Source organism: Perissodus microlepis, chromosome 5 (genome assembly GCF_051167445.1).
Source record: "Perissodus microlepis isolate ML-2025 ecotype Zambia chromosome 5, ASM5116744v1, whole genome shotgun sequence".
Classification (NCBI taxonomy): domain Eukaryota; kingdom Metazoa; phylum Chordata; class Actinopteri; order Cichliformes; family Cichlidae; genus Perissodus; species Perissodus microlepis.
Window position 1 is genome coordinate 28,154,002 of NC_140465.1, and position 24,525 is coordinate 28,178,526.

The following is a 24,525-nucleotide window of genomic DNA, read 5'->3' on the forward strand; positions in this document are numbered from 1 at the left end:
ATGTGAGAGTCCTTTATAGGAGAAATGGGATGTAACAGGAGGACTTGATTGTTAGATTTTCCTGTGTTTAAAGGTTTGACTGATGCAAAATAAATTCCCAGATGCGAAAGTGTACTGTGTAATTGTACATGCGTGTGATTGTGCGAGTGTGTGTGAGGATACTGGCCTGTGTGTCCCCATTTGATGCCGTATTCAATTTAGGTCTGTGCTTATCATTTGTTCACCGTTATTCATCTTCATTACTACATGGCAAAGATTGAAGGTTAAGGCTAATTTGTGTTCTTTCCTACCACTTTTCTCTCTGTCATTTTCTTTGTATCCCAGTCCTTTTCATTCCCCGTGTTTCTCTCTATGTATTTGTCTTTTAATTTTTACTGAGTGACAATTTAGTAAAAGAAGTCAGCGTACCCAAACGGCACATTATTTATGCTAATCTAATAATTAGTTGAAGAAAGTCGATAATTTCTCTGTGGAATAGAAAACCACTGAACTTGCTGCTCCGTCTTCAATTAGTCTTTTAATAAGTGACCTCACACCTCCATGAATTGTAGCAGGGGCTTGCTGAGGGATAGTCGGCACACAAGCCAACCACACACAAAATAATCACTGTATTCAATAATACTCCACAATTCAAGATGATTAAAAAAATACGAAAGGATTTATATTAACCCTGCTTTTAGTGTGACTGTTTAAGTGTTGACATAAAGCACTCAAATGGATGAATTCTTTGTAATATCTCCATTAAGTATCTAACATAAAGCATAATTTGATTATACAGCTTAAAAAATGTTTGAATTGTAAGTAAGTTATATCAAGTATGTTGTGTGTATGGGGTCAACAAGGTACAATCTGTATGCAAAGCTGCTTAGAATTTATAATACAGGGAGTGCAGAATTATTAGGCAAATGAGTATTTTGTCCACACCATCCTCTGCATGCATGTTGTCTTACTCCAAGCTGTATAGGCTCGAAAGCCTACTACCAATTAAGCATATTAGGTGATGTGCATCTCTGTAATGAGAAGGGGTGTGGTCTAATGACATCAACACCGTATATCAGGTGTGCATAATTATTAGGCAACTTCCTTTCCTTTGGCAAAATGGGTCAAAAGAAGGACTTGACAGGCTCAGAAAAGTCAAAAATAGTGAGATATCTTGCAGAGGGATGCAGCAGTCTCAAAATTGCAAAGCTTCTGAAGCGTGATCATTGACCAATCAAGCGTTTCATTCAAAATAGTCAACAGGGTCGCAAGAAGCGTGTGGAAAAACCAAGGCGCAAAATAACTGCCATGAACTGAGAAAAGTCAAGCGTGCAGCTGCCAAGATGCCACTTGCCACCAGTTTGGCCATATTTCAGAGCTGCAACATCACTGGAGTGCCCAAAAGCACAAGGTGTGCAATACTCAGAGACATGGCCAAGGTAAGAAAGGCTGAAAGACGACCACCACTGAACAAGACACACAAGCTGAAACGTCAAGACTGGGCCAAGAAATATCTCAAGACTGATTCTTCTAAGGTTTTATGGACTGATGAAATGAGAGTGAGTCTTGATGGGCCAGATGGATGGGCCCGTGGCTGGATTGGTAAAGGGCAGAGAGCTCCAGTCCGACTCAGACGCCAGCAAGGTGGAGGTGGAGTACTGGTTTGGGCTGGTATCATCAAAGATGAGCTTGTGGGGCCTTTTCGGGTTGAGGATGGAGTCAAGCTCAACTCCCAGTCCTACTGCCAGTTTCTGGAAGACACCTTCTTCAAGCAGTGGTACAGGAAGAAGTCTGCATCCTTCAAGAAAAACATGATTTTCATGCAGGACAATGCTCTATCACACGCGTCCAAGTACTCCACAGCGTGGCTGGCAAGAAAGGGTATAAAAGAAAAAAAACTAATGACATGGCCTCCTTGTTCACCTGATCTGAACCCCATTGAGAACCTGTGGTCCATCATCAAATGTGAGATTTACAAGGAGGGAAAACAGTACACCTCTCTGAACAGTGTCTGGGAGGCTGTGGTTGCTGCTGCACGCAATGTTGATGGTGAACAGATCAAAACACTGACAGAATCCATGGATGGCAGGCTTTTGAGTGTCCTTGCAAAGAAAGGTGGCTATATTGGTCGCTGATTTGTTTTTGTTTTGTTTTTGAATGTCAGAAATGTATATTTGTGAATGTGGAGATGTTATATTGGTTTCATAGGTAAAAATAAATCATTGAAATGGGTATATATTTGTTTTTTGTTAAGTTGCCTAATAATTATGCACAGTAATAGTCACCTGCACACACAGATATCCCCCTAAAATAGCTAAAACTAAAAACAAACTAAAAACTACTTCCAAAAACATTCAGCTTTGATATTAATGAGTTTTGTGGGTTCATTGAGAACATGGTTGTTGTTCAATAATAAAATTATTCCTCAAAAATACAACTTGCCTAATAATTCTGCACTCCCTGTATAATGTACAAGTATTTTTTTCTTTATATCTTTACAGGAGCCAGGAATATATCCTGTTATACTTGAGGATATTTTGATTAACAGAATATTAATATCAGTTTGCTTTTTCCATTGTAAATTTTGTTTTTAAAATTGCTTTCATCCAATAATTCAAAGTGACAAAATTAAAATTTGGATTTGAAAAGTAAGCAACCTTATAAAATAATTAAAAACTGAGACCTTTCATTTACAGAAGCACTCATGATTTTTGCTGTAGCGTTCCAAATTGTGTCCAAATGGATCCTGTTTGCTTTTTTTTTTTGTCTCTTTTTTTTTAAATGTTTAAAATTTGATTGGAGTCCATCAATGGAATATCTTTATGAACATACATCTGCAATGAAGGTGTTGAATTTATAAACAACAAGAAAAACATTTCTGGCCCTGGGATAGTTCTGGTTTTTTCTTGCAGTCCACTTATAGTCTGTGGTCAATTGGCCAGTCAGTTTACAGACGGCTTTAATTTTTCTAAAATGTATTCTTGAAATTATCGGTCATTGCCTAACAATTCAGTGGACAGAATGACAAAATTAAAAGCCTTTTTCCTGATGCTGGCTACACTGAAATCCCAAAGACGAGAAATGATCCTCCTCCTTTGACGATCATGTGGATAAGACGGGGTGGGGGGTTGCTTGTCTCAGGTACAGTTAGACTGTGCAAAGGTTGAATGCAGCCAAAAACAGAGGTCCTTGTAGAAAACCTGTTACAGGCTTTTGAAAAGGCATTTGAGTTTGGGGAAATAGTTCATCTATTTGCAGTGAACAAAAACATTCTGACACAATATTGCAGAAATGACTTAAGGATAAGTCACTGACTGTCCTTGAGTAGCCAAAGCTAAGACATAAACCCCTCAGTTTTAAGCCTGTAGACACTCACCTAAGAAGGTTTGAATTTGTAATGGCTGCCAAATGACAAAGTACTATTTTTATACAAAAAAAAGTGACAATTCATATACAACAAATAATTTACATTTTTTTAATGGTTTATTGAATGTATGTTGATTGGAAAAAATGACAGTTGTGATTCTGCTTTTACGAATCCAGTAGAGCTGAAAGAAACTCTGTAGAGGTCAAAAGTTTCAGTATGGAAATGTGAAAATTATGAGGAAATACAAGGCACAAACACAGGATGAAACTCACTGAAAGAAATTTCTAAAAAAGATAGGATGTACTTATCTAAGTCTACACAGTTTTGCCCTTATTGATTATTGATTATTCTTATTGTTTTCTTTGTATAAATGTCTTTTGGCTTTTATTTATACTGCTAAAGCCTCGAATATCACAACAATGCAAGATGCCTAAAACAACATCAATATTAAATAGATATTACAAATCCAGGAATGATATTTGAATCTAAACATATTAAACACAAAGCATGACAGCTGATATGCTGATGGGAACAGGTGGATTTTGAGCTGTAATTTAAACTACGTGATAGAGACTAGTTGTAAGAAGGTGAAAAGGGTAGTACGTTCCAAAGACGAGGCACAGCACAGCTAAAGGCTCTGGCAACCAATGCGTTTAGTGTGAAACGAGGAGCAGTCAGGACAGCTCTTGAGGTTGAGCGTAAAGCACAGGATGGGGTGTGAGGGTGAAGGAGCTCGAAGAGATATGGGGGTGCCAACTCACTGAGAGCTTTAAAAGTGAAAAGCACAATCTTGTATTGGATGCACTTGGGAATGGGGAGCCAAGTTGGATAGTTGTAATATGGTCTGTGAACTTTGTGCAGGTGATGATTCTTGCTTTAGAGTTTTTGAGGAGATGAGAGAGAATGGCATTACAATAATCCAAATTAGGGGTGACCAGGGCTTGAACCAGAACTTGGATGCTGTGTTGAGAAAGAAAAGTGCATAGTCTAGAAATGTTACATAGGTGGAATAGGCTGACTGTGACATTATTTGTGTGAGTGGTAAAAAAGAGAATGTCTAGCGAACCAGCTATGGAGACACTTTGTGAGTGAGTACTTTGAGTTAATATCTATGACTTCAGTTTTATAGCTTTTTGCTTTGAGCTAATTGATTGTTAATCAAGTGGTGATGGCTTCTAGGCGGGCAGTGAGGTTAGAAGGTGAAAAGAGGTGTTGGGGTTCGTGGAAATATACAGTTATATCCTATCAGCATAAAACTGAAACTGTATTTCAAATTGGAAAAAATATTTCCAATAGGAAGGAGATAAATTATAAATAGCAGGGGTCCCAGAACTGATCCCTGAGGAACACCACGTGTTCTGGAGGCTGATGGAGTGCAGAGAGTCTTGCCTTGGGCAAACTGTTTCCTGCATTTTTGCAAGAAAAAGAGAGCTATTGTAGTGCTATGTCCTTGATTCCAGTGCTGGAATTTTTGAGTAATCCGATGATTTTGCAGTAATGCAAACATTCTTGTAGAGGAGTTGGTGATTAAGGTATGTTTTCTTGGGTACAGCCAGGCTAGTTGTCTTGACCAACATAACTGACTGACTCTTAAATTTTATCCCCTACCTAAAGAATAAGGATATGATACTCCTATAAAACAAACTCTGCAATTAGCTTTTTCCTTTTGCTCATTATAATGCATCTGTGATCTCTACTAGCTTATACCTAGATAAAATATGCAAACAAACCAGAAAGGAGAGCTGTTAAATTTCATGCTCAGTTTAGTTTCTATACATTGAAATAGATGATTACACAATTATATAATGGGAGTACCTTGGCAGAATTGCCCAGTGACTTGTCAGGGGTACACCTGTTGTAAGGCTCAGTGCTATGAGGCTCTCACACTAGGCAAATCCATTATATTATAACACAAATCCGGCAGTTGCATTTTTCCTGCTGGGGCAGACTCTCACTGTTGATTAAGTAAAGGTTTAATCACTGTTGAAGCCCTGCATTGGCAGTACCTGGCCTCGCCTCCTACAACAGGGGATAAGCCTCTGGCTGATTATTCACATGCTAATCACACTATTCATATTATATACCTGAGATTGTGAAATGTCTTTATGGTGATTTTATGTGGTTTGACATAGCTTGAAATAGTTTACAGATTAGCTGAGCTGTGGGAATGAGATGCATGTTGAAAAGAAATAAAACAAGTACACAAACTAAACATCAAGTTGGGGTGACCTAAGTAAGAATGAATAGAAAAGAGTCTTTTTTTTCTATTTCAGGAGAGGAAAATTCACCAGGCTGGTTATGTGGAGAGGATGAAGGAAAGACGACAGCCCCCTTTTGGTATCCACTGCTCGCCTGTCACATGTCTGTCTTTGCTACAAAATCAACAGAGAGAAAGGTAATTTTGCTTCTGTGATTAAAGGACAAAAATCTATTTTTAAAAACAATTAGTTTGTACACATGTTTCTGAAGTTTCAAAGATCAGCCCCTGCCAGCACTGCTTTCCAACAGTCTAATGGTATTTCAACATATAGGCTCCATGTTCAAATGTTCATTCTGGTCACTGTTCTGGTGAAGCCAGTCCAAATAGCATCCCTGCTAGGTCAGATAGTAACCGTTACATGTTGTTTTTAACATGGCTGTCTCATTTACAGATGAGCAGACACAAAATTGGGATGGCATCTCTATGTAGCGCCTTGAATTGCACACCAAAGTCATTATTGTTTTGGAGAATGTTATAAACAGCAAGAACATAAAAAACCCCAGAGAACTAAATTCTCTCCTTCAGTCTCTATCTTACATTCACACTGCTCAAACTAATCTCATGGAAACCTCAAATCTGCTGTTTTGGGAAAAAACAGTAGTACATCTTAAGGTTTTAGTGTGCGCAGGACAAAGTCTGAACATTAAGCTTTTTAACATTTAAACACCAACACTGGTACACAAATTTCACTGAGAGGAAGAGGCACAGATTTTATTACCAGAGGTGCAAACAAACCATTCCATTAAGACAAAACTCCTTTTATGTGTGTTGAATTTTCCTCTTTTTCCCCACTTTGCTTTATTATCTGTTATAATTTAGATCTTGATTTAAAAGAAAAAACTTTAGGGTTTTACTATGATAAGGGCAGAGTATGTGATGACTCATTACTGATGACTATACCTTAATCCATCCATGAGGAAGGTTGGAACAATCACCCACACAGCATGACAGCAGCAATTCATTAATAAGTTAAACCATTTCTGGCATGGAGACTAGAGCATTCAGGGTCTAACAGGAAATGGCATTATGCCCCCCACTTTAGACAGGCGAGCTGTTAAACAGTCCAAATTTATAAGCTGGAGTCTATTAATTGTCTAATGCAAATCCAGAGATTTCTTGGTCCGTGTTTTTGTTGGAAATAGCTGTCATCATAACAGACACACACATGCACATATACACAAATACACAAGTTTGAAAGTGTTATTACAATTCTCTGCAGTTAGTGCTTACAGTATTGGTTTCAAGAAGTGCAAGCCTATTAAATGTTCACACTACGCCCTGGCTCTTCCTGATGGAGTTGCAGATATGTCTCAATGAAGCATCACTTACATATCCCATGTCTGGAATGGGCTAAATTGCATCACAGGTTTCAGCTTGCTTATTGATGGTCAAAGCAGCACATCTGGTGTAATATTAAGCTGTACCTTGTTGAGGATTATGGGTGTATGTAATTTTATCTTGTAGAATTAGCAATCCACTGGATGAACGCATTCTGCTTTTTAATACTCTCACTGACTCGGTATAATTTAATTGGAAGTGCAGCAATAATGCTAATAATGACTGATGAAGTATAAACAGTGGAACAAATTAAATTTTTAGCAGGATCATCTTACTGTTGTTGTCAGTTCAGAATTTTAAATCTCTGCTTCTTTTTGAACTTGCCAATTGTGCTTTAGCTGCAAATATTTTGATGTGTTCAGTGTTTTTGAACTGGCAGTGTTTATATTCGGAAAGCAAAGTGCCTCTCTTAAGATCAATCTGTCAAACCAATTTGACTTCCACTGACGTTAACTTTTCCTGTGAAGCAGCCATTAGTCCATAGTGGTGGCAGAATGGCTCCTTTAATAAAGATTTTGTCAAAAGAGATCATAGTGCCATTTTACACAGCCATTTCCCATTGAATGTAATCAAAGCCCACTTGCACTGACCTAACAGATAAAAATACACCATCTCAGTGATGATCTCACTCAAAAATACATAGACTATTGGAATTACAAGGTGACACGCAAGCTTTTGCTTCTGGTTGCTGGCTCAAGAATTTCGATCAATACAAGCTGTTAAGACCTAGAAGCCGCCGATAGATCAAATGGTCAGTACAGGTGAGAGATAGACTTAAGGGGTTTTAGAAGTCAGTGGTAATGGTATAAAATCAGTTTGCAAGGACTGAAAGATGACATTTCCGACCACATTTTCTGTATCCATAATGTGGTTATGGGTCCTACTGTGCAAGTTGGAATGTGGCGGGGAGGCAAATTACCACAACCACCAGGGGAAGATGTTATAAAGTGATCATGCAATTATCTTAATGGCTGTGGGACAACCAAGCATAAATCAATCTTCCAGTATTAGATTCAGACCTGTACAGCAAACCATTGTCTGCTAGCCATGTTGATGAGAGAGGATGATAAGGTGAAAGAGCAGCTGGTGAAAAGTGGAAAAAGTGCAGCACTGACACAGCGGGGTCAGGGTGGGGTGTGGGATTTCCCAAAAGGTGCTAATGACTATCTGGAGTATTTTGCAAAAGCGTGTTACACCCGTGTAGAAGCTGAGCCAAGTGAATTAATGAATTTTGAGCCAGAGGGACGCTGCAGTCTCTAAGGATCTGCTGATACCATCGTCTTCTTGCAAAAATAAATGAAGCACCTGAGCACACCAGTGAAAATCATGGCAGCTATGTCAGTTACAAACCTTGTTTACCGCAAAATTGGTCCATGTGGTGAAATGAACATGCATGAGTAAAAGGTAGAAGGATTTACGCTTGTACTTCTGTGTGTGCAGGTATTATGTTCATGCTTCCTTAACTCTATGAATGTGCATGACTTGCGCGTTGCGCTATATTTGAGTGTATACTGTAGCTTTGGAATTTTATGCATCTCAAGAATGGGTTAGTAATGGGAATGGGGGCCTAGGTATCAGAAAGCTGGAGAGGTAGGCAGTAATATTTCTTTCCTTTTTTGACTAAAGAGAAGGTAGCATTAAATGGAGTGACTTTAAGTCCTTCATGCAGAGCAGACTGTGATTAGGGGCTTAACTCAGCAGCAGCCCCCCACTCCCTCTCTGTGTCTCCATCTTTGCCTCAGACACTGCCTCTGGGAAACACACGCCTCTCTGTGCCAAAGCTCCACAGCTCTTTCTCCAGCTTTTGCAGCTTCTCTTGGCAGTCTGAGTTACAGTGAGTAGAAAGGATGAAGAAAAGGCAAAAAAGAAATCTCAGATTAAAAAAGATGTGGCCGAAGGGGCCAAAGCCATTTCCTACAAAAATAAAGTTCTAAAGCAGCATAGCATGAACAACACGCACAGGTCACCTTAGGGAGCTCAATTCACTGCTGGCTGTGTGCAGCTCTGTGTGCCCCGGTCCACTCAGTGGGAGCTGGAGTGGGCTACTGGGCGAACTCGTTAGGCGCCGGAGATAAACCTTATCACAAGTCTGCTGAGTGAGAACAGCAGGGGTGGACTGATTCCTCTCAATTCATCTCTTTCATTCTCTTCCTGTCTTTCTCCCTCGTTCTCTGCCTGTCTCTCACATACACACAAACACACAGGATCAGGCACTATCTTGGTTAATAGACAAACCACATTCTGATGGTCCTTGTTGTTTAAAGAGTCAGTGCACGCTCTGTTTCACTGCCCTCTTTGCCACTTTGAAAGATGAAACGGAGCAGGTTTGGCAGTTGGCCCAAAGGGAGGGTGTGAGGTGGTTGGGTTAAGGGATTAATAGGAAATCCTATAGCAGAAAGGGTAACAGCCGAACCAGACTTCTATACAGGAGAATTGGCTGTTAAATGGAACAATTAATACTATTTTCTGCAACAGTTGCATGTTGGTGCATGATGTCAGTCTTAACAGGATTGATGTTTTTAATTATTACAGATAAACAGATTAAACGTTAGCTCAGAATTTGACTGAATTTTTGCCGAACTGTTCCCGAGTGCATCGGTGGTGATTCAAATAAACATAGCACTGAAATGAACCAGTTCTGAAACTCAGGGTGTGTTTACAAAACAATCCGTTTTAAATTCAATTAACTGCTTAAGTCATTTTTCAAAGTAAAATGCCAAATGTAAGCTACTTTTATCTTTTCAGTTTCAGTATATTTACTATTTTGTATTGTACGATTGGAACACTTGGGTTTCAGCCCAAAGCCTGGATGAAGCAGTTTAAAAATGGCATCCTGGACTCTGTGGTGACGTGGTAATTCTTCATTACTTTAACTGTGAGAAGAGTTGCAGCTCTAAAAGGAGGTAGTAGCTGAATCAGGAATGGTATTTACTGCACTGTATTTGCTGTAAAAGGGGGGAAAAAAAGGACATGATATTTTTTGGCATGGACCGTAATCATGTTTGTTTGCTCTTTCTCCCCTTTCATCTCTCTCTTTGACTGTACAGCTCCTACAGTTTAATCGGCCGTATCTTTCGGTTTTGTCAGACAGGCTGTGTTAGTTTGAAGCCTGGAGACCAATAATGGAGGCGTTTATGAAACCCAGTAATCTGACAGCTCAGCAAGCTGTTTAACAACTAACTGGCATTCGATGGCGTCACATGGAGCACTTGGAACTGAATTACTTAAATTACATACCTGTCTCTATGTAGGACACATACTGCATGTTTTCTTGTGCACAGTATTTCTGTCCCACCACTTAGTCAGCAAGGCTCTGAAGATGATCAATGCCTACTTCCTTTCGTGATCTAACCATTTTCAAAGAGGTATATGTACATTCTGTATTTGCAGTATTTTACAGTTAGGGGACAAATAGTGATTCACAAATGCCTCATATCTTCTCCAGTAGGAAAGCACCTCTTCTTCTGCCGCTCTAAAAAGGTTCTTTACGATCCAAGACTACAAAGACTTGCGAAATAGTAAAGGGACATGTTTCTAGACTACATTTATGAGGCATTAGGCTAGGATGGGGTTGAGGATGGCTGCTATGCCAGAGCTCTTATAATACCTTGGGGGATTTCATCATGTATGCTTTGAAGTGCGGAATGACAAACTGGAAGGGGTTTGGACTGCATCAGGGTTAGCCTTCTTTCTCTATTTCTGAGAGGATTAGCTTCTGTGTCTCAGCTCAGAAAACGGCAAAGCCTGCTCACATTCACCGCTAATACACTCCACTAGTTTACATAGATCGCCCAGATCATCGCCATTATTATTTATTTACTTACTTATGTTTGCTGTAGTCAAACAAACGCGTTTGAATTGATTGGTACTAAGCCTCGAAAACTATTAATTATAGGTGCTCGGGTCTTTACCATCTGTTGAAACGCACCGAGGTCAATGCTTGTTTCCCGGACTAGATGGTGCTTTTGGGCCATGTTGTGCATGTCCCTCTCACTTGCTGTGTCATCCATCTTTCCTGCTGATGGAGTGATAAGAGAGCAGCAATGCACATTCAGCTAGGCACATGAAAGTGACTGCATGTACAGAAAATGAGCGGGTTGAGTGGCACCCCTGGCAGCAGCATACACTTTGTTCATGGCTACATTTATGACATTGTCGGGGGAATGAGTGATTTACAGACATAATGACTCAAAGCTCTTACACAAAAGATGAATGAAAGAGTTCACTTTGAAGGCTCTGTGTGTGTGCATGGACAGTACAGATGAGAAACGATGTTATGAAATATGGATTAAAAAGGACGACAGTGTGAAAAGGTGGCCTTCCCCTGTAGCAACACATTTCTGATGATTTATTTCCTTTTCCCCCTCTAGACTATTTTTATTCTAATTTTTTAAAGGTAAAGTCATCAAATTGGCAAGTTACGCAATGGCTTGTCCCTCTGTTTTTCTTGAAGGTCATTTGCTACCTTTCAAGGTAGCAGCTTCAGCCACCTCTCTGATTTGTTGAGAAAAGATGCCCCATCATGGATTAAAAGCTTGTTCTATCCACATAGCCACCCAGGCGTAGCGGCTCCCCTTCTAACTCTGCAGTAATATCCTTCTGGCAAACAGAAAAACACAAACAGCAGGATGCGCAAGTGCTTGAGACTGTTTCGAGAGAGCACATCAGTCTCTCTCAGACCCGATCCTCATCAAGATCACTTTGCTTATATTGTTAAAGGCTTGACATTAACTTTGAAGCATCTGTCCAAATATCTGACAAGTGTGTTTAGATTTCACGTAACTAAACATGAGTCTCTTTTTCATTTTTTCAATGCATAGTGCAGTTCTCAGATTCTGAATGAACAATAGAAAGCAAACAAAGGAATTAAAATAATTCATTTATTAGGGGTGCAACGATACACAAAATTCACGGTTCGGTTCGATACTTTGGTGTCATGGTTCGATACTTTTTCGATACAAAAAAATGTTCATGCTTTTTTAATTTGTCATTTATTAAAATTCTAAATATATATTTTAACTCAAACGTACAGTTTTTAAATTTAATGTTGCTGAAACAACAAAGTAATAAAAAAATAAATCTATCTGATCGAGAAATCACTCATCTTTGGAAAAGAGAGTTTATTACAGAGAAATGGCTCTTTCCAAAATAAAAGCTATACTATACACTTCTTCTGGGCTATATTCTCAGCAGCATATTAAACATATCAGGTCCCCATAAGGAGAATCATGTGCTAACAGCTGTCTAAATGACTCGGGTAAAGTTTGTAGCATGCGTGCTTGTTGTTTTTGTCTGCTTCCACTTGTCTTTGCACTAGTATGATGTCGGAGTAAATGTGCAGTCATATTCGTTGTTCCCACTAGTGCTGTCAGCGTTAATCTCGCTAAAATGACGTTAACGCCACAACACGGCAAATCTCCATTAACGAGCTACCGCGGATCGCCCCGTGCGTGGGGCTGGACGGCGTCAACACGTTAACGAGCAAACTGCGCTAACGCAGTAGTTCCCACCAATGTAATTGAGCATTGCGTGGCACATCCGACATACTGTTTTACTTTTGTCCATGACGCGCTTACCTTCAGGGTCATACGTCACATGAAGACCAAAATAGTTCCAAAGGCCAGATCTGAATGAGGGTGAGGGAGGTTCAATTTGCCATGTTGCAAGGAGCTTAGCTTCTGTCTCGCTAGCTTGCCCTGCGCTCAGTGGATCTGCGCTCGACAGTGCAGCCTAGGCGGAGTAGTTGAACGCAGATCCACTGAGCTCTCAACACAGACAGCATCGTCAGAAGAAAAGTTGATAAAATAAATTAAAAAATTTGTATTGTTCGATACATATGCGTACTGAACCGAAAGCACTGTATCGAACGGTTCAATATCGATACGAGTATCGTTGCACCCCTATCAATTATGCGTGATTCTTATAAGTGGCTATAAACTGTGTAACCTTTAAATACTTCACAATAGACCTCGTCCCAGCTACAGGGCAATATAAGGTGAAGAAATTGTTTGTGGTCGCTTCACAGATTATCTTATTATTTTTCAGTCAACATCATATTCGGAAAAAATGTTTCTCAAGGCACATTCATGAACATTTAGTGATTAATTAGTTTCAGTGCCACTTCAATTCAAGCCACTGCTCCTCTGTAAATAATCTCTTCATTTAATCCCTCAGTTGATTAATCACTGATCATCAATACTGTTTTACAGGCACATTTCATAGTAGTTCTATAAATCGCCATATCCGTGCCTAGCAGGTCACATTTAAGAAAGTTTCTACATCAATTTATTAATAATTGCTGGAATGGAAATGAAACGTGTGTCCCTATTTTTACAATGATTGCAATTTTGTAAAACAAAATCAGGTGCGTCTGAGGCTTTATAAATTGACTCTTGATTAGTCAATCATAGAAATCTGAGTTGGGTAAATGATGGGGAAAATAATTCAGACTGTTATTCTGCATCTAACTGTTATTTGGAATATTTAACTAAATAGTGAATAAAGACAAACTCTTTAGTTTGTTTCTGACTTTTAACTTGTCCACTGAGCACAATGGAGCATTAGAAATTTAGGATACTCAACATACATTGGGTCATATTAATAATGATGTTCAATAAGTCAATAGAAGCTATGATTTGTTGCTGTTTTTTTTCTTCATAATTTTTTGCTGCAGCGATGCTCAGATCTAACGCCAATAACTGCACTTTGATTTTGATTTTGATTTAACCCCAAATAAGGTTAATATGTTCATGTGCGCATGTGTTTAGATTCTGAAGACTTATTATACATGCTCACCACAAATTATGCGTCACACTGATGTTTTCACAGGATAACCGGAGTTATTGGAGTTCTTGCTTATATGTTTGAATAATTGCTGTCTTAAGCATTAAATGCATAGATGCTAGCACATTCTGTTTTTTAAAACTGCTTTTGTGTTTGTTTCAATCCGCAAACTAGAATTTAAAATGGATTTGGTATAAACACTGTATCCTCTGATTAGTAGATGTAACTAATTGCTGTAATTGCTCTATTTTTAAGCCACTATCTGAAGGTTTGTAAACATGGACCATTGTCCTGACCACAAAAACTGAGCACTTCTGTTCATGCTCATCTTCTGAGTTCAGAGAGGGCAGAGGAGCGTTTGGCATGCAGAATATAACAAAGAAGGAGGAAGTGTCAGTCTAATTTCTCTGTGTGAAGCTGGATCACAGCAGATCTGTCGCCAAAGCTGGCCCTTCTGGTCACTGCGGCTCAGCACAGCAAAACCCAACCCCAGACACACCAAACTTGTCACTGTCACAAATACAGGGGGCATTGACAACATGCAGTTTCAGACTGCTTGACATTCCCTATCAAAGAGCCCTCTCTCTGAGGTCAGGGCAGAAGTCAAACTTTGGCATTCGCCGAGAACAACTCTGGGGGAGTTGTGACAGTTCCCAACATTTTGGCTAATGTACCAAAGTGTCCAGAGGTCACGCTTTCTTTGTAGATCTGGATCTACCCTGCCGTTGGTCAGCAGCATCAGCAGCCGAGATTATTGAAGTCATGTAATAGTTAGAAGGTGCTTCGACTGCTGTGTGTCTGGATCTCTCTTAAATTCTGTATCAACGGTTACAAACAGGAGCTGACTATGAAAGTGGGAACTTTTTACAATTTTATAAGCACCTGTGAAAAAAATGTACTAGACTAAAAAAAACAAAAAGAAAGATAAGGTAAGAGTTTAAAGCCTAAAGCATATTATTTTTATAATAAGTGATGCTGACCTTGTACTCTTTCAGACTTTCAGGGGGAAACATTTTTGTATTGTATATACGACCTAACTAACAACATAATACCAGAGTGGAGTTATTGTATTGTGTAGTTATTGTATTGTGTAGTTATTGTATTGTATTGCAAATGGCTGCCAAGCTCACTAACAGTAACCACCTTTTCTCCCTGCCTTATTGGCCAGCAGGGCGATACAGCTTGGACTGCCAGAGCAGGCATTAAAGTTGCTGAAATAAACAGCGGTGTTTCGAAATAAATAGTGCAAACTCTGAAAGGCTTTTTTAGTACCTGCATGTTAAAATAATCATGTCATCATTACCGCCTGCGTATCTAAGCTTTTAATTAATTTGCTAAACAGCTGGAACTAGGAACAGTGAAAAGGATTTGAAATTTTTAATTTATAGTGTAGTGAATGGATTGCGGTGGTCTTGCTGTCACAGTTAGTGCTGCGGAGCAAGAGTCTTTCACTGGATGCATTTTCAGTTTTCTTATTATTTACACATGCTGTGCATAGTCTTTGTAAACTAGTTAAAGGCTTTGCAATGTTCACTTTCCTCTGCTTTCCTCCTAGCAATCTCCTTTCCAAAAGAGGGCAGTGCAGTGTCTGTATAAATGTGAATAGAGCAGCCACACCCCTGCTTGACAGTGAGGTCATTTGCGAAGGGCCTGATCCGTTGCTGTGACAGCTAACATACTAATTACAGTGAATCATAGACACTCTAGCAATGCCTCAGAGTGGAGTTCTCCTTCTCGGGCCCTGGGTTTCTGCTCGCTCTGTACTTGTCAAGATAGCATGCAGGAACAAATTATGTACCCAGAAGGGAAATCCTGCAGATCTGCTAAATGTGTTAATTTGGTCACATTTTCCTCTGTGATTATACATCAATGTGGAAAGGATGATAGGAAAAAGCTGTATTGAGTCAAAAGGAAAGGGATGAAGGCCGTCTTGTCTTTGAGTTCCTATTGTGCTAAACAAGTCCTGTCTATTGCAGTGATAGCTTCTCTCCTTATATTGCTTTTCCAGTTCGTCTAATTAGTGTTCCTGCTTCATATTTTTAAGACATGCAGAGCTACTGCTCTGAATTCTGCTTAATTTATTGTTGTTGGCCACTGGTAAGCTTTTTAAGGATAGGCTGTCTTTGCATTCTGATCTCTCTTTATGAAGGTGCAAACACCAGGATTACTTTTAGCTTTCAGGTTTTTCAGAATGTTTCTTCAATTCATTTAATTACTGTGGAAACTCATGAATTTGCCGTTCAGTTCAGTCATGAAAGAAGGCTAACCAATCTAAGATCATCACATCATGGTTAGAAAATTATATGTTCATCAAAAGTAACAGAAGAAGAAGAAAAATTGAGACAACTGGCCTAACCTATGGTGCTTGAAGTCCTGTTTAAGAACCAAAGATTTATGTTTGTTTTATGTTATGCCAAAGAGGCCACCATAGATTTAGTGTCCAAGGATTGTAAGGGCCACATTCAAATTTGGGAGGTACTCCTTGATGTGCAGAGCTTCCTTGGCAAAAGTGTTACAGCCACCAAATGGCTAGGACTGAGCTGGCACCAAGGTTCCCTTTGTTCTGCATTTCCTGCCATCTGATATTAAGGATTATAGAAAGCCCTGTCCAGTCTTATGCCCAGGGTTTCATCTGGGACCCCATGTTGACACACAGTTGTGTCAGTTTCTGTGTTTGAGGTGAGTAAAGATCCCAAGCTTGTTTGGACCCAGTACGGATATCTCCTGTCTCTGGCAAAAGGGAAGGGAAGATGGAGGAAGTGATTGAATACACAGTAGCCCGTAGTCCTCTTTTGAACCCATTAATGCAGGGGCAGTACAGCCGCTTTCATCCAGAGTTGGAACTGCCATGGCCGCAGGAGTCAGCGGTGTGGGTGTGTGGATCCGTGTGTGTGTATCTGTGAAGAGGGGGCATAGCGACACAGCGAATTTGCATCACATTTGTTGAGCGTGTTGCAATCGTTCAGCCAGGAGCGGTGAAGGACACGAGGAATAAAATCTCAGTCGAGTCATGAATATGAGTTTGTAATGTCCTACCAATGTCAGGCTGTGGCTTTGAGCAGAGATATGCAAAACCACTCTCCAGCTTCATTCCACTTATTGCTGATATGATCTGTGGCATAGCCAGGGGAGACAGGGAATCGTTACTGTACAGACAGTGGTTATTAAATTGGAGGAAATGTCCTGAGCCAGTTTTAATAATAAGCTGATAGCCATATGGTTTTGCAGCAAGTCCTAACCACCTCTAAAAGGCCCGATACGGACCTATCAAGAGTTAAAAATCAGGTTGTCTACTCAGCCTTCTTGTGCAGATGGTTTAATCTTATTGTCTTCCAATGACTTTGAATATTCTGAGTGTAACGCAGGCCTGCAAGCACAGCAGGTGGTTGGCCCTTTGATCTCTGCTTGTTGATGCTAGTGGAATTTAAATCACAGGGTGACATCTAGCTCATGAAATCATAACATTAACAGCAAGTTTCTGCTTTGATCCTGTTGTCCTTTTGTATTAGGTTCATGACAGATTATGATAAATTGCAAGAGTGATAATTAGCAAACAACACTTTGCCGTGGCCATATGGTCATGTCTTCAGAGTGTGACTGCCCACAAGCACTATGTTTGTGAAATTTTGTGCGCATATGGTATACTCTACATGTATGTGCAATGGAAATGTTTTGTCTTACCAACTCTTTGACCTTTACAAAATCTGCCTGCAGGTACAAATAAGGTAACATGAACCGGAATCACCTCTGTTTCAGCTTCCATTTACTTTTCCCTTTTAAATAGAAAAAAATAAGTTTTAAAAAAGTTATTATTAGTTAAAATTTACTAGTTACAGCAAATTGTGATTTGCATATAATAGTTACCAGTGAATAGAGAAGAGGTTCTAAGATATAATGTCCATGTTTGGGATTCAGCCCGAGTTTTCTTATGGCAGGAAGAAGCAAGAACATAAATATCTTAGGTAACCTCTCTCTAACCTCAGAGATTACTCCATGCAACTCTGCAGGTCTTTGTTCAATTTTGCTGCCACAATTAAAAAAAACATCAATTGTTATTAAATATTCATGATATACTTTTTTTTACTTATAGATTTCCCTATTAGTAAAATAATATCTCAGTTGTTTCTATAGCCACATTACACCGTGCCAATAATTTATTTACACAGCTCTTCTCTGTTTCTGGGTAAAATGTGCAAAAACAATGTCCCTTCTTCCCTATATGTACCTGTCAGAATGGCCTTGTTGAATATGAGCCCAACAGTCAGTAGTGTAAAAGGAGCCTCTGCTTACTTAAAAAAAACAATAATAAAACTAACAGACTGGACTGTCTCATCACTCTGTTGGTATTAAGTAGTTCAAATACATTACCCAAACTGTCCTCAAGTGTGCCAGTGTGATCTTGGAGGTATTAAAACTACAGGTTGACAGAGGTCAGAGTTCCTTTATTCCAAATGTAGTCATGATCTTTTTTTTGTTTCTTTTTCAAAATTCAGTTTCTTAGACAACAACCAAAATGTACATAATTTAGAATTAGATAATAGACAAGGATTCTTCTGTAAATTGATAAAAAGATAAAGGGATAATCAAACCTTTGGATTGTATCATTGTTTCGTTTTTTTATGTGTGTCAGTGTCAAAAAGAACTGCAAAGCAGACCAAGGACTGATGGGATTTTGACCGTTGTGCCACCTGCTGACCAGCAGAATTGAATCGTTGAAAAAGAAAAACACAAAGCATAGGTGTCTCCTTGAGGCATAGTTGTTACATGCTTTCACTTTGTGTAGTTGAAATCTTGTCTCTGGTTGTCCTCCCCCTCCTCCATTACTCTGGTCAAAAATTCTCACTGAACATTTGCTAAATGTCACCTTGTCTTTTGTTTCTTTCAGCTCTCACCATCTGTCTTTAATTTCTTTGTAGCATTTTTTTCTTCTTTGTTTGTGTGTGTGTTCAGACTGCGTTGTGTATACCTCACTGTAAATAATTTTTACCTATACTCACTGATTTACTTTCTTTTTTAAAATGTAATTTTCGTATTTGTTTTTTGTACTTTAGTTCAAGCACAGAACAGATCCAATATATTAGGAGTTTCAAGGGAATTTTTGTGCAAGGTTAGAAATCACTTACTCAACCGGGACCAGGCTCTGAACAAGTTTAGAGCACGTTTAGATGTAGAGAGCACGCTCAATAGAAGACACGCTTGTCAGTGCTACACTGACATAAAAGGTCAGATTAAGACGAAAAAAAATGTGGTTAACCAAGTCAGTATCGTGTTATTTAGAAATACCCGTGCGTCAGGGTTGCCTTCTTGATAATCTGAGCAGAAACTTTGAAAAATCTCTTATATTTGTGGTTTGTTTAGTGTGCATTACCTGTAGCAAGGCTTTGGATGTAAGCAATTTCAGGCTGACTGGCGATTCACTCTGCGGCCATCCTGCCTGTAGCCTTAGGCAGTGGGGTTGCAGTGGGGAGGGAGCGCAAACACCAGTCAATTACCAGTTAATAAACAGTGGAAGTTTTCTATTAGTGCTTGTTAGTGCGTGTAAAAGATTGTTGGTATGTGGAATTGGGGGAAGTCACTGTGACTATGGAATCTGAAAAAAATAGTACAGCCATATTTGCTTTCTCTGGGTGTAATATACAGCACCCAGCCCTCTCTGTGCATGCCATTTAAAGAGATAATATTTGTTATTTGATTTTCAGAAGGCCATGGTGCAGTGTATAGCGTTTCCAAATACTTTTTTTGTCTCGTAAAAAGGTCCAGAAATGTGTGGTCAGGAGTTTCTAGTAAGGCAATATATCATAATTGACTATAAAGCTCTCTTTCCAATAAAGCATATATAAGTGTAGTGGAGGCCAAACAATGCAACGCTGGCTGCAGCGTGTCTCATCTTCTTGTTGATAACATTATAGGACCCTAGTGAATATGATGCATGGACTTTTTTCGGGAAGCAATTGTCAAAAATCCCACGTGTAGTAAATCTCCCGCATATCTGAAAGCAGGTTTCACTGTGCTTACAGAGGAACATTGCTGTAAGGAAAAACAGTGCACCTGAGTAGCCTTGGGAAGTATAACAACATTAATTGGATTTGGAGAAGTCATCTTTTGCAAGGGAACACTGTTCTGACAGTCTGACAGCCAGAAGCATGAATCATTAAAGTGCCTCCCTGTCATATTAGACCACTACCATTCTCTACCACTGCATGCATTTGCAGTTGTTGTTGCACAGAGCCAAGAGCTGTACCAGCGTGTACACCAACTAGGCAAAATCTTCACAGTAAATAAAAGACAATAACAATAAATGGTCCCATCCATTCTTCCCTGTAGGATTGTAATTTAATTACACACGTTTCACATTTATTTTCAGAAAAACAACAAAGCTCCCGTGCTTACCATTGCCACCTGGAGCCAGCATCTGGGCTGGCGCCGTCTTGGGGTAATGGGTGGGGCACTTTGCAACTTGTTCTCTAACGTGTGCCTTTCTATTATTTTTGTATATGTCCCTCTTGATTGTATATATTTCTCCTGTTTGCTGTTTATTCCCGCTGTCTACTATTTCTATTTTATTTTGGCACAGCTGGCTCAGAGCACCCACAATTTCATTGTACATGTACGGTGACAATAAAGGGCTATTCTATCCTATTCTGTTCATTGGTAACCAGCGGCTGGGAGGCCGCGCTCTCATCACATCAACAAATCTTGCTTTAATTAGCTCACCTGCCCATTTCCTCCCTTTTCTTCCCCCGTGTTCCCTGAAGTTTTCCATCAACCCTCCCTCAGCTGGCTTACAGGCTCACCTTCCTCTCTCATCCTGCCTCCCGCGCAGGGGAATAGCGTTAGCTTTTCAACTTCACACCTACAGCTCTGCAGGCACACACACGCAGAATGTGCGATAAACGAGACTGACAATAGACTTTGAGAAGGCTTGGATCTTATTGATTTTTAAATGGGGCCTCACTGATACGGTATTAGCATTGGGATTGCCAGTGATATGGCCATAGCTGAAGGCTCACATTTCCTAGGTGCCTGTCAATATAATTTGCACATTCACAGGTAGAAGTGGTCTTACAGGCTCTGTTGTTATGCTCACCCGTGCTCTTTCCACTGGCTGCTTAAAGAACTTCAATAAGTGGACCAGTGGTTTACTGTATCGATCATAGTCACTGTCTGCACTTTAATGGGAGCCAGATCTATCCTTGGCTTGGTATCCTTGTGTATATCAGGCCTTGTGAGCTATTTCCACTCAAATTGTTCATGTAGCAGTTGAAGAGCTTCATTTCAAATTGATAATATAGAAAATATGACTCACACTAATTATCACATGATTGTGTGGAATTAAATAATTGCCCTATAAGGAAAGAAGTGCTGTTTAAGATTTTAAGCATAATAAGGGGTCATTAACAAATAGCTAATTACTTATACAATATTCTAAAATGAGATTTCCTCTTTATACCCGCAATCATTTTTACAAGAGTAGGCGTCAAATTTTTCGAATGGTGGATAACTCATTAAGGAAGGAGCCTCTTCATTTACAAATGAGTTCTTTATCCGAATGATCCAAATGCACGTTCCTGTTTTTGAATACTGCTCCCATTTGTACTGCCAGACTGACTTTGCTAACTCAGAAAGTAATCTAGGTCTGGGAAGATTGGCCTGCAATGCTTACCGGTCTCAGGTGACTGATAAACTCCAACCACCATTGTGCTGCCAGCACCGTAAGCTATAGTGTTCCAGTCCCTCTGGTCCACCGTCACTCTCTTTCTCTTAACCACAGGGCTTCCATATGGATACCTATTATGGCTGCCACTTAATTACCTATCAAAAAACATTTCACAGCTCTTGACGGAGGGCTTGCAGAAGGGGAAAAGGGGTGGGGAGGCAGGGATAAAGAAGAAAAAAGCAGGGATAAAAAGAGCATGAACGGTGCAAGAGAAATGGGAAATTGGGACTGAAAGATTGATAGAGAGGACCAGCCATGAATCTGTGGGGTGAATTTGAATAAATGGAGAGAGACACAGAGGGAGTGGAGAAATAGCCTCGCAGTGCAGATGAGGGGAGCCGTGAGCTATCCACTACCATTTTTTTGTTTAGTGTTTACAAACACACCCAACAAGAGAGAAAAGAGGGAGGGTCTTGGACAAGGGTGGCTATAAATTACCTGTGATTGATGCTTGCTGCCATAGAGGACGACAGTTAAAGACGCGCAGCTCTTATTGTTGACACTCTGTTCACTTTCACTCACCCTTCCCATTCTCAAAAGCAGCACCTTACCCACTGTCACTTCCCATCATCCCGAAAACACACAATTAGCTGTTCTCTCTGTCACACAGTCCACCCTTAGCGGTCATACAGTAAAATGGTAATCATTTCCTATATGACAGACTGCAGGTTAGAGAAGCTCGAGGTTTGATGGGGTATAGACTCCACACTGCAAATGTCAATGTCTCATTTACAACCTGTCAAATAACTTTAGATTTATTTTACTTTTTTAAAACTTATTAGCTCTTTTGTATTGATAATAAATACTTTGACAGGTACTTTGTCTTTCACATCAATGTGCATTCAAGTTTGACAAGTTAATATTGTAAAGTTAGCAGCTATACTAAATCCCGGGTGCTTTTTAAGGGAATAATCTTTGCAAAATTATTGCACGTGGAAATAATAAGGAGATTCACTTTTCTGCCTTTGCCTTCTATGTTTAAATTGTTATTTTTGTGTTTCAAAGTTTGCCAAACAAAATGTATAAAGTGCACTGAGCAAAAGAATTCATAGAGCGAATAAGTTGATAAGAAGGGAGCTGAGGGCACTAAAGGAAAAAAACTAAACTGAAAAGTAACAAATCCAATCATTTTTTATAAAGAAAGCTCAAACTAAACTAGAACCCCAATAGTTGCCTCCAACAATAGCTGGAACATCAAACATTGTTTTGGTGTTGTTCTTTTGATCTTGCCAATGGTAGCAGAATGCAAAGTAACATTTAACACCTGCTGGTTATATAATAATAGGACATTGCATGGAAAATGCTGTGTTTTTCTGTGTCAGTGTTCTTAGAATTCAACTCATGAGTATTTCAACAGCAAACGAGTAAAAAGAATATATAAAGTTTACATATACTCATCATGGGCATGGATATCATGGTAATTTTGGCCTTTTCAGGATGTCTTTCAAATGCTCTTTTTTAAAGGTTATATAGTTGTACAGAAAAAACTTTTAGCAAATAAAAAAAGCAAGAATTGGATGAACAAGTTTGAAATTGTCTTGGCTTTTCTCTAATACGCACTGTGTCAAAAGTATACATATACCCCTACCAATATTTGGTTAAATGTCTCATTAAAACCAGCTCGTCCAAATGATTTTTGGTAGCCATCAACAAGCTTCTTCCATAATCCTGGCTAGGCATTTGACGACTCTTTTTGGCGGTGTTGGTAGAATTTATTTATTTTCTTCGTTGGCACAGCCCCAGCTTTTAAGCTTAATTTTTTCTAATAGGGTTGAGGTCTGGGCTTTGGGCAGAACTTTCCAGAAGCATAATATTAGTCTGCTTTATCCATTCCAAAACCACTTTTGATGCCAGAAAGCCAGAAATTAATCAAGCATGATATTCAACCACTAAAACAATTTTTATTTTTTATTTTTTTATGGGAAAGCTAGTAAATAACTGTAATTTGGCATTTTAATCAAACAGTAATGATTTGCTTTACTGATTTTTTTTAAATGAATTTTACAATTCATGGATAACAATAACAATAATTATGTTTTAGCATTAAAAATATAATTTTTATTAAAAAGCTAGCACATACTGGTGGATTAACCAGAAACATAAAAAATGATTTAGGGCAGCTGTGGCGTAAAACTTGCATTGGGTGATGATGTAATATTAATGTAATATGTAATGTTTGTGGGAAAGTATATAACAAGGTTCTGTCAGTGTAAAAGGAAAAAAAAAGTTATATTATGGAGCCGTGATAAATACATTATATAAGCAATATTCATTTTTGTCTCTTAAAGCTTGAAGCTGCTCTCCACAATCCTGTTCATTGTGCGCTGTTGGGCTTCTCTGCAGCAAGTACATCCTTACCTCAAGGATACCTCTGGGTAAGTAACATCTTCCTTATACACACATGCAGACATTACATTACAGGCATTTAAAGTAAAAAAACAAACTCTTCACTCTGAAAATGAAGAGATCTGATGGTGGTGATGAAACATTTAGTTCCTGAGAGGGGCGATCTCATCTGGAGTGCTTTAGGCTATAACCTTAAAAACCACATCTCCACCAAACTGGCCATCTATTGGAGATAGTGCTATCATCATCAAAACAGCGAGTAGATTTTACAGGAAAGGTGTTTCATTCAGTAAAGTTCTGGCAGCACACAGTGACCTTGACGCTTGAATATTGGCTTTCCTTTAATTTGTCACCGTCTGTACAGGAGTGTATATAAGCACACAGATGCTGTTTAATGTCCATTGGCTAAACTCAAGGGAGAAGAATGCTTGTTTTATTGGTACTGATTATTTAAGCTTTTCACACAATTACCATGACAATTTAAATGTCCTTCCTAAATTTTCCTCTCATTCATTAAAGAGCGAATAAATAAATCTATCTCAAGGCTAAGAACAGGATATGCAACATTTTTCATTTTGCAAAATATCGCCTGAAAACTGAATTCATTCTGTAAAAAGGCTACCGTGGAGTAACTGCTGCAGAACGTTTCATGGTGAGCGAGGAAAATTGCAGAGCCTGACTATCGCATCGTGTCTCGGGACTTGTGGAAATTTAGCTGAATCTACAAAGACGGGG

The 24,525-nt window shown here is 39.2% G+C and overlaps 1 protein-coding gene across 3 annotated transcripts in view; it reads left to right on the top strand.

Annotated features, from left to right (window-relative positions):
* arhgef10la (Rho guanine nucleotide exchange factor (GEF) 10-like a) overlaps window positions 1-24,525 on the top strand; it is a 113,747-nt gene that overhangs the window by 67,105 nt on the left and 22,117 nt on the right. For all 3 annotated transcript variants that reach the window (XM_084929172.1, XM_084929170.1, XM_084929171.1), the window contains 2 exons: window positions 5,620-5,741; window positions 23,733-23,819. In XM_084929172.1, coding sequence (XP_084785298.1) covers window positions 5,620-5,741; window positions 23,733-23,819 — 209 coding nt within the window. The remainder of the gene's footprint in view (window positions 1-5,619; window positions 5,742-23,732; window positions 23,820-24,525) is intronic.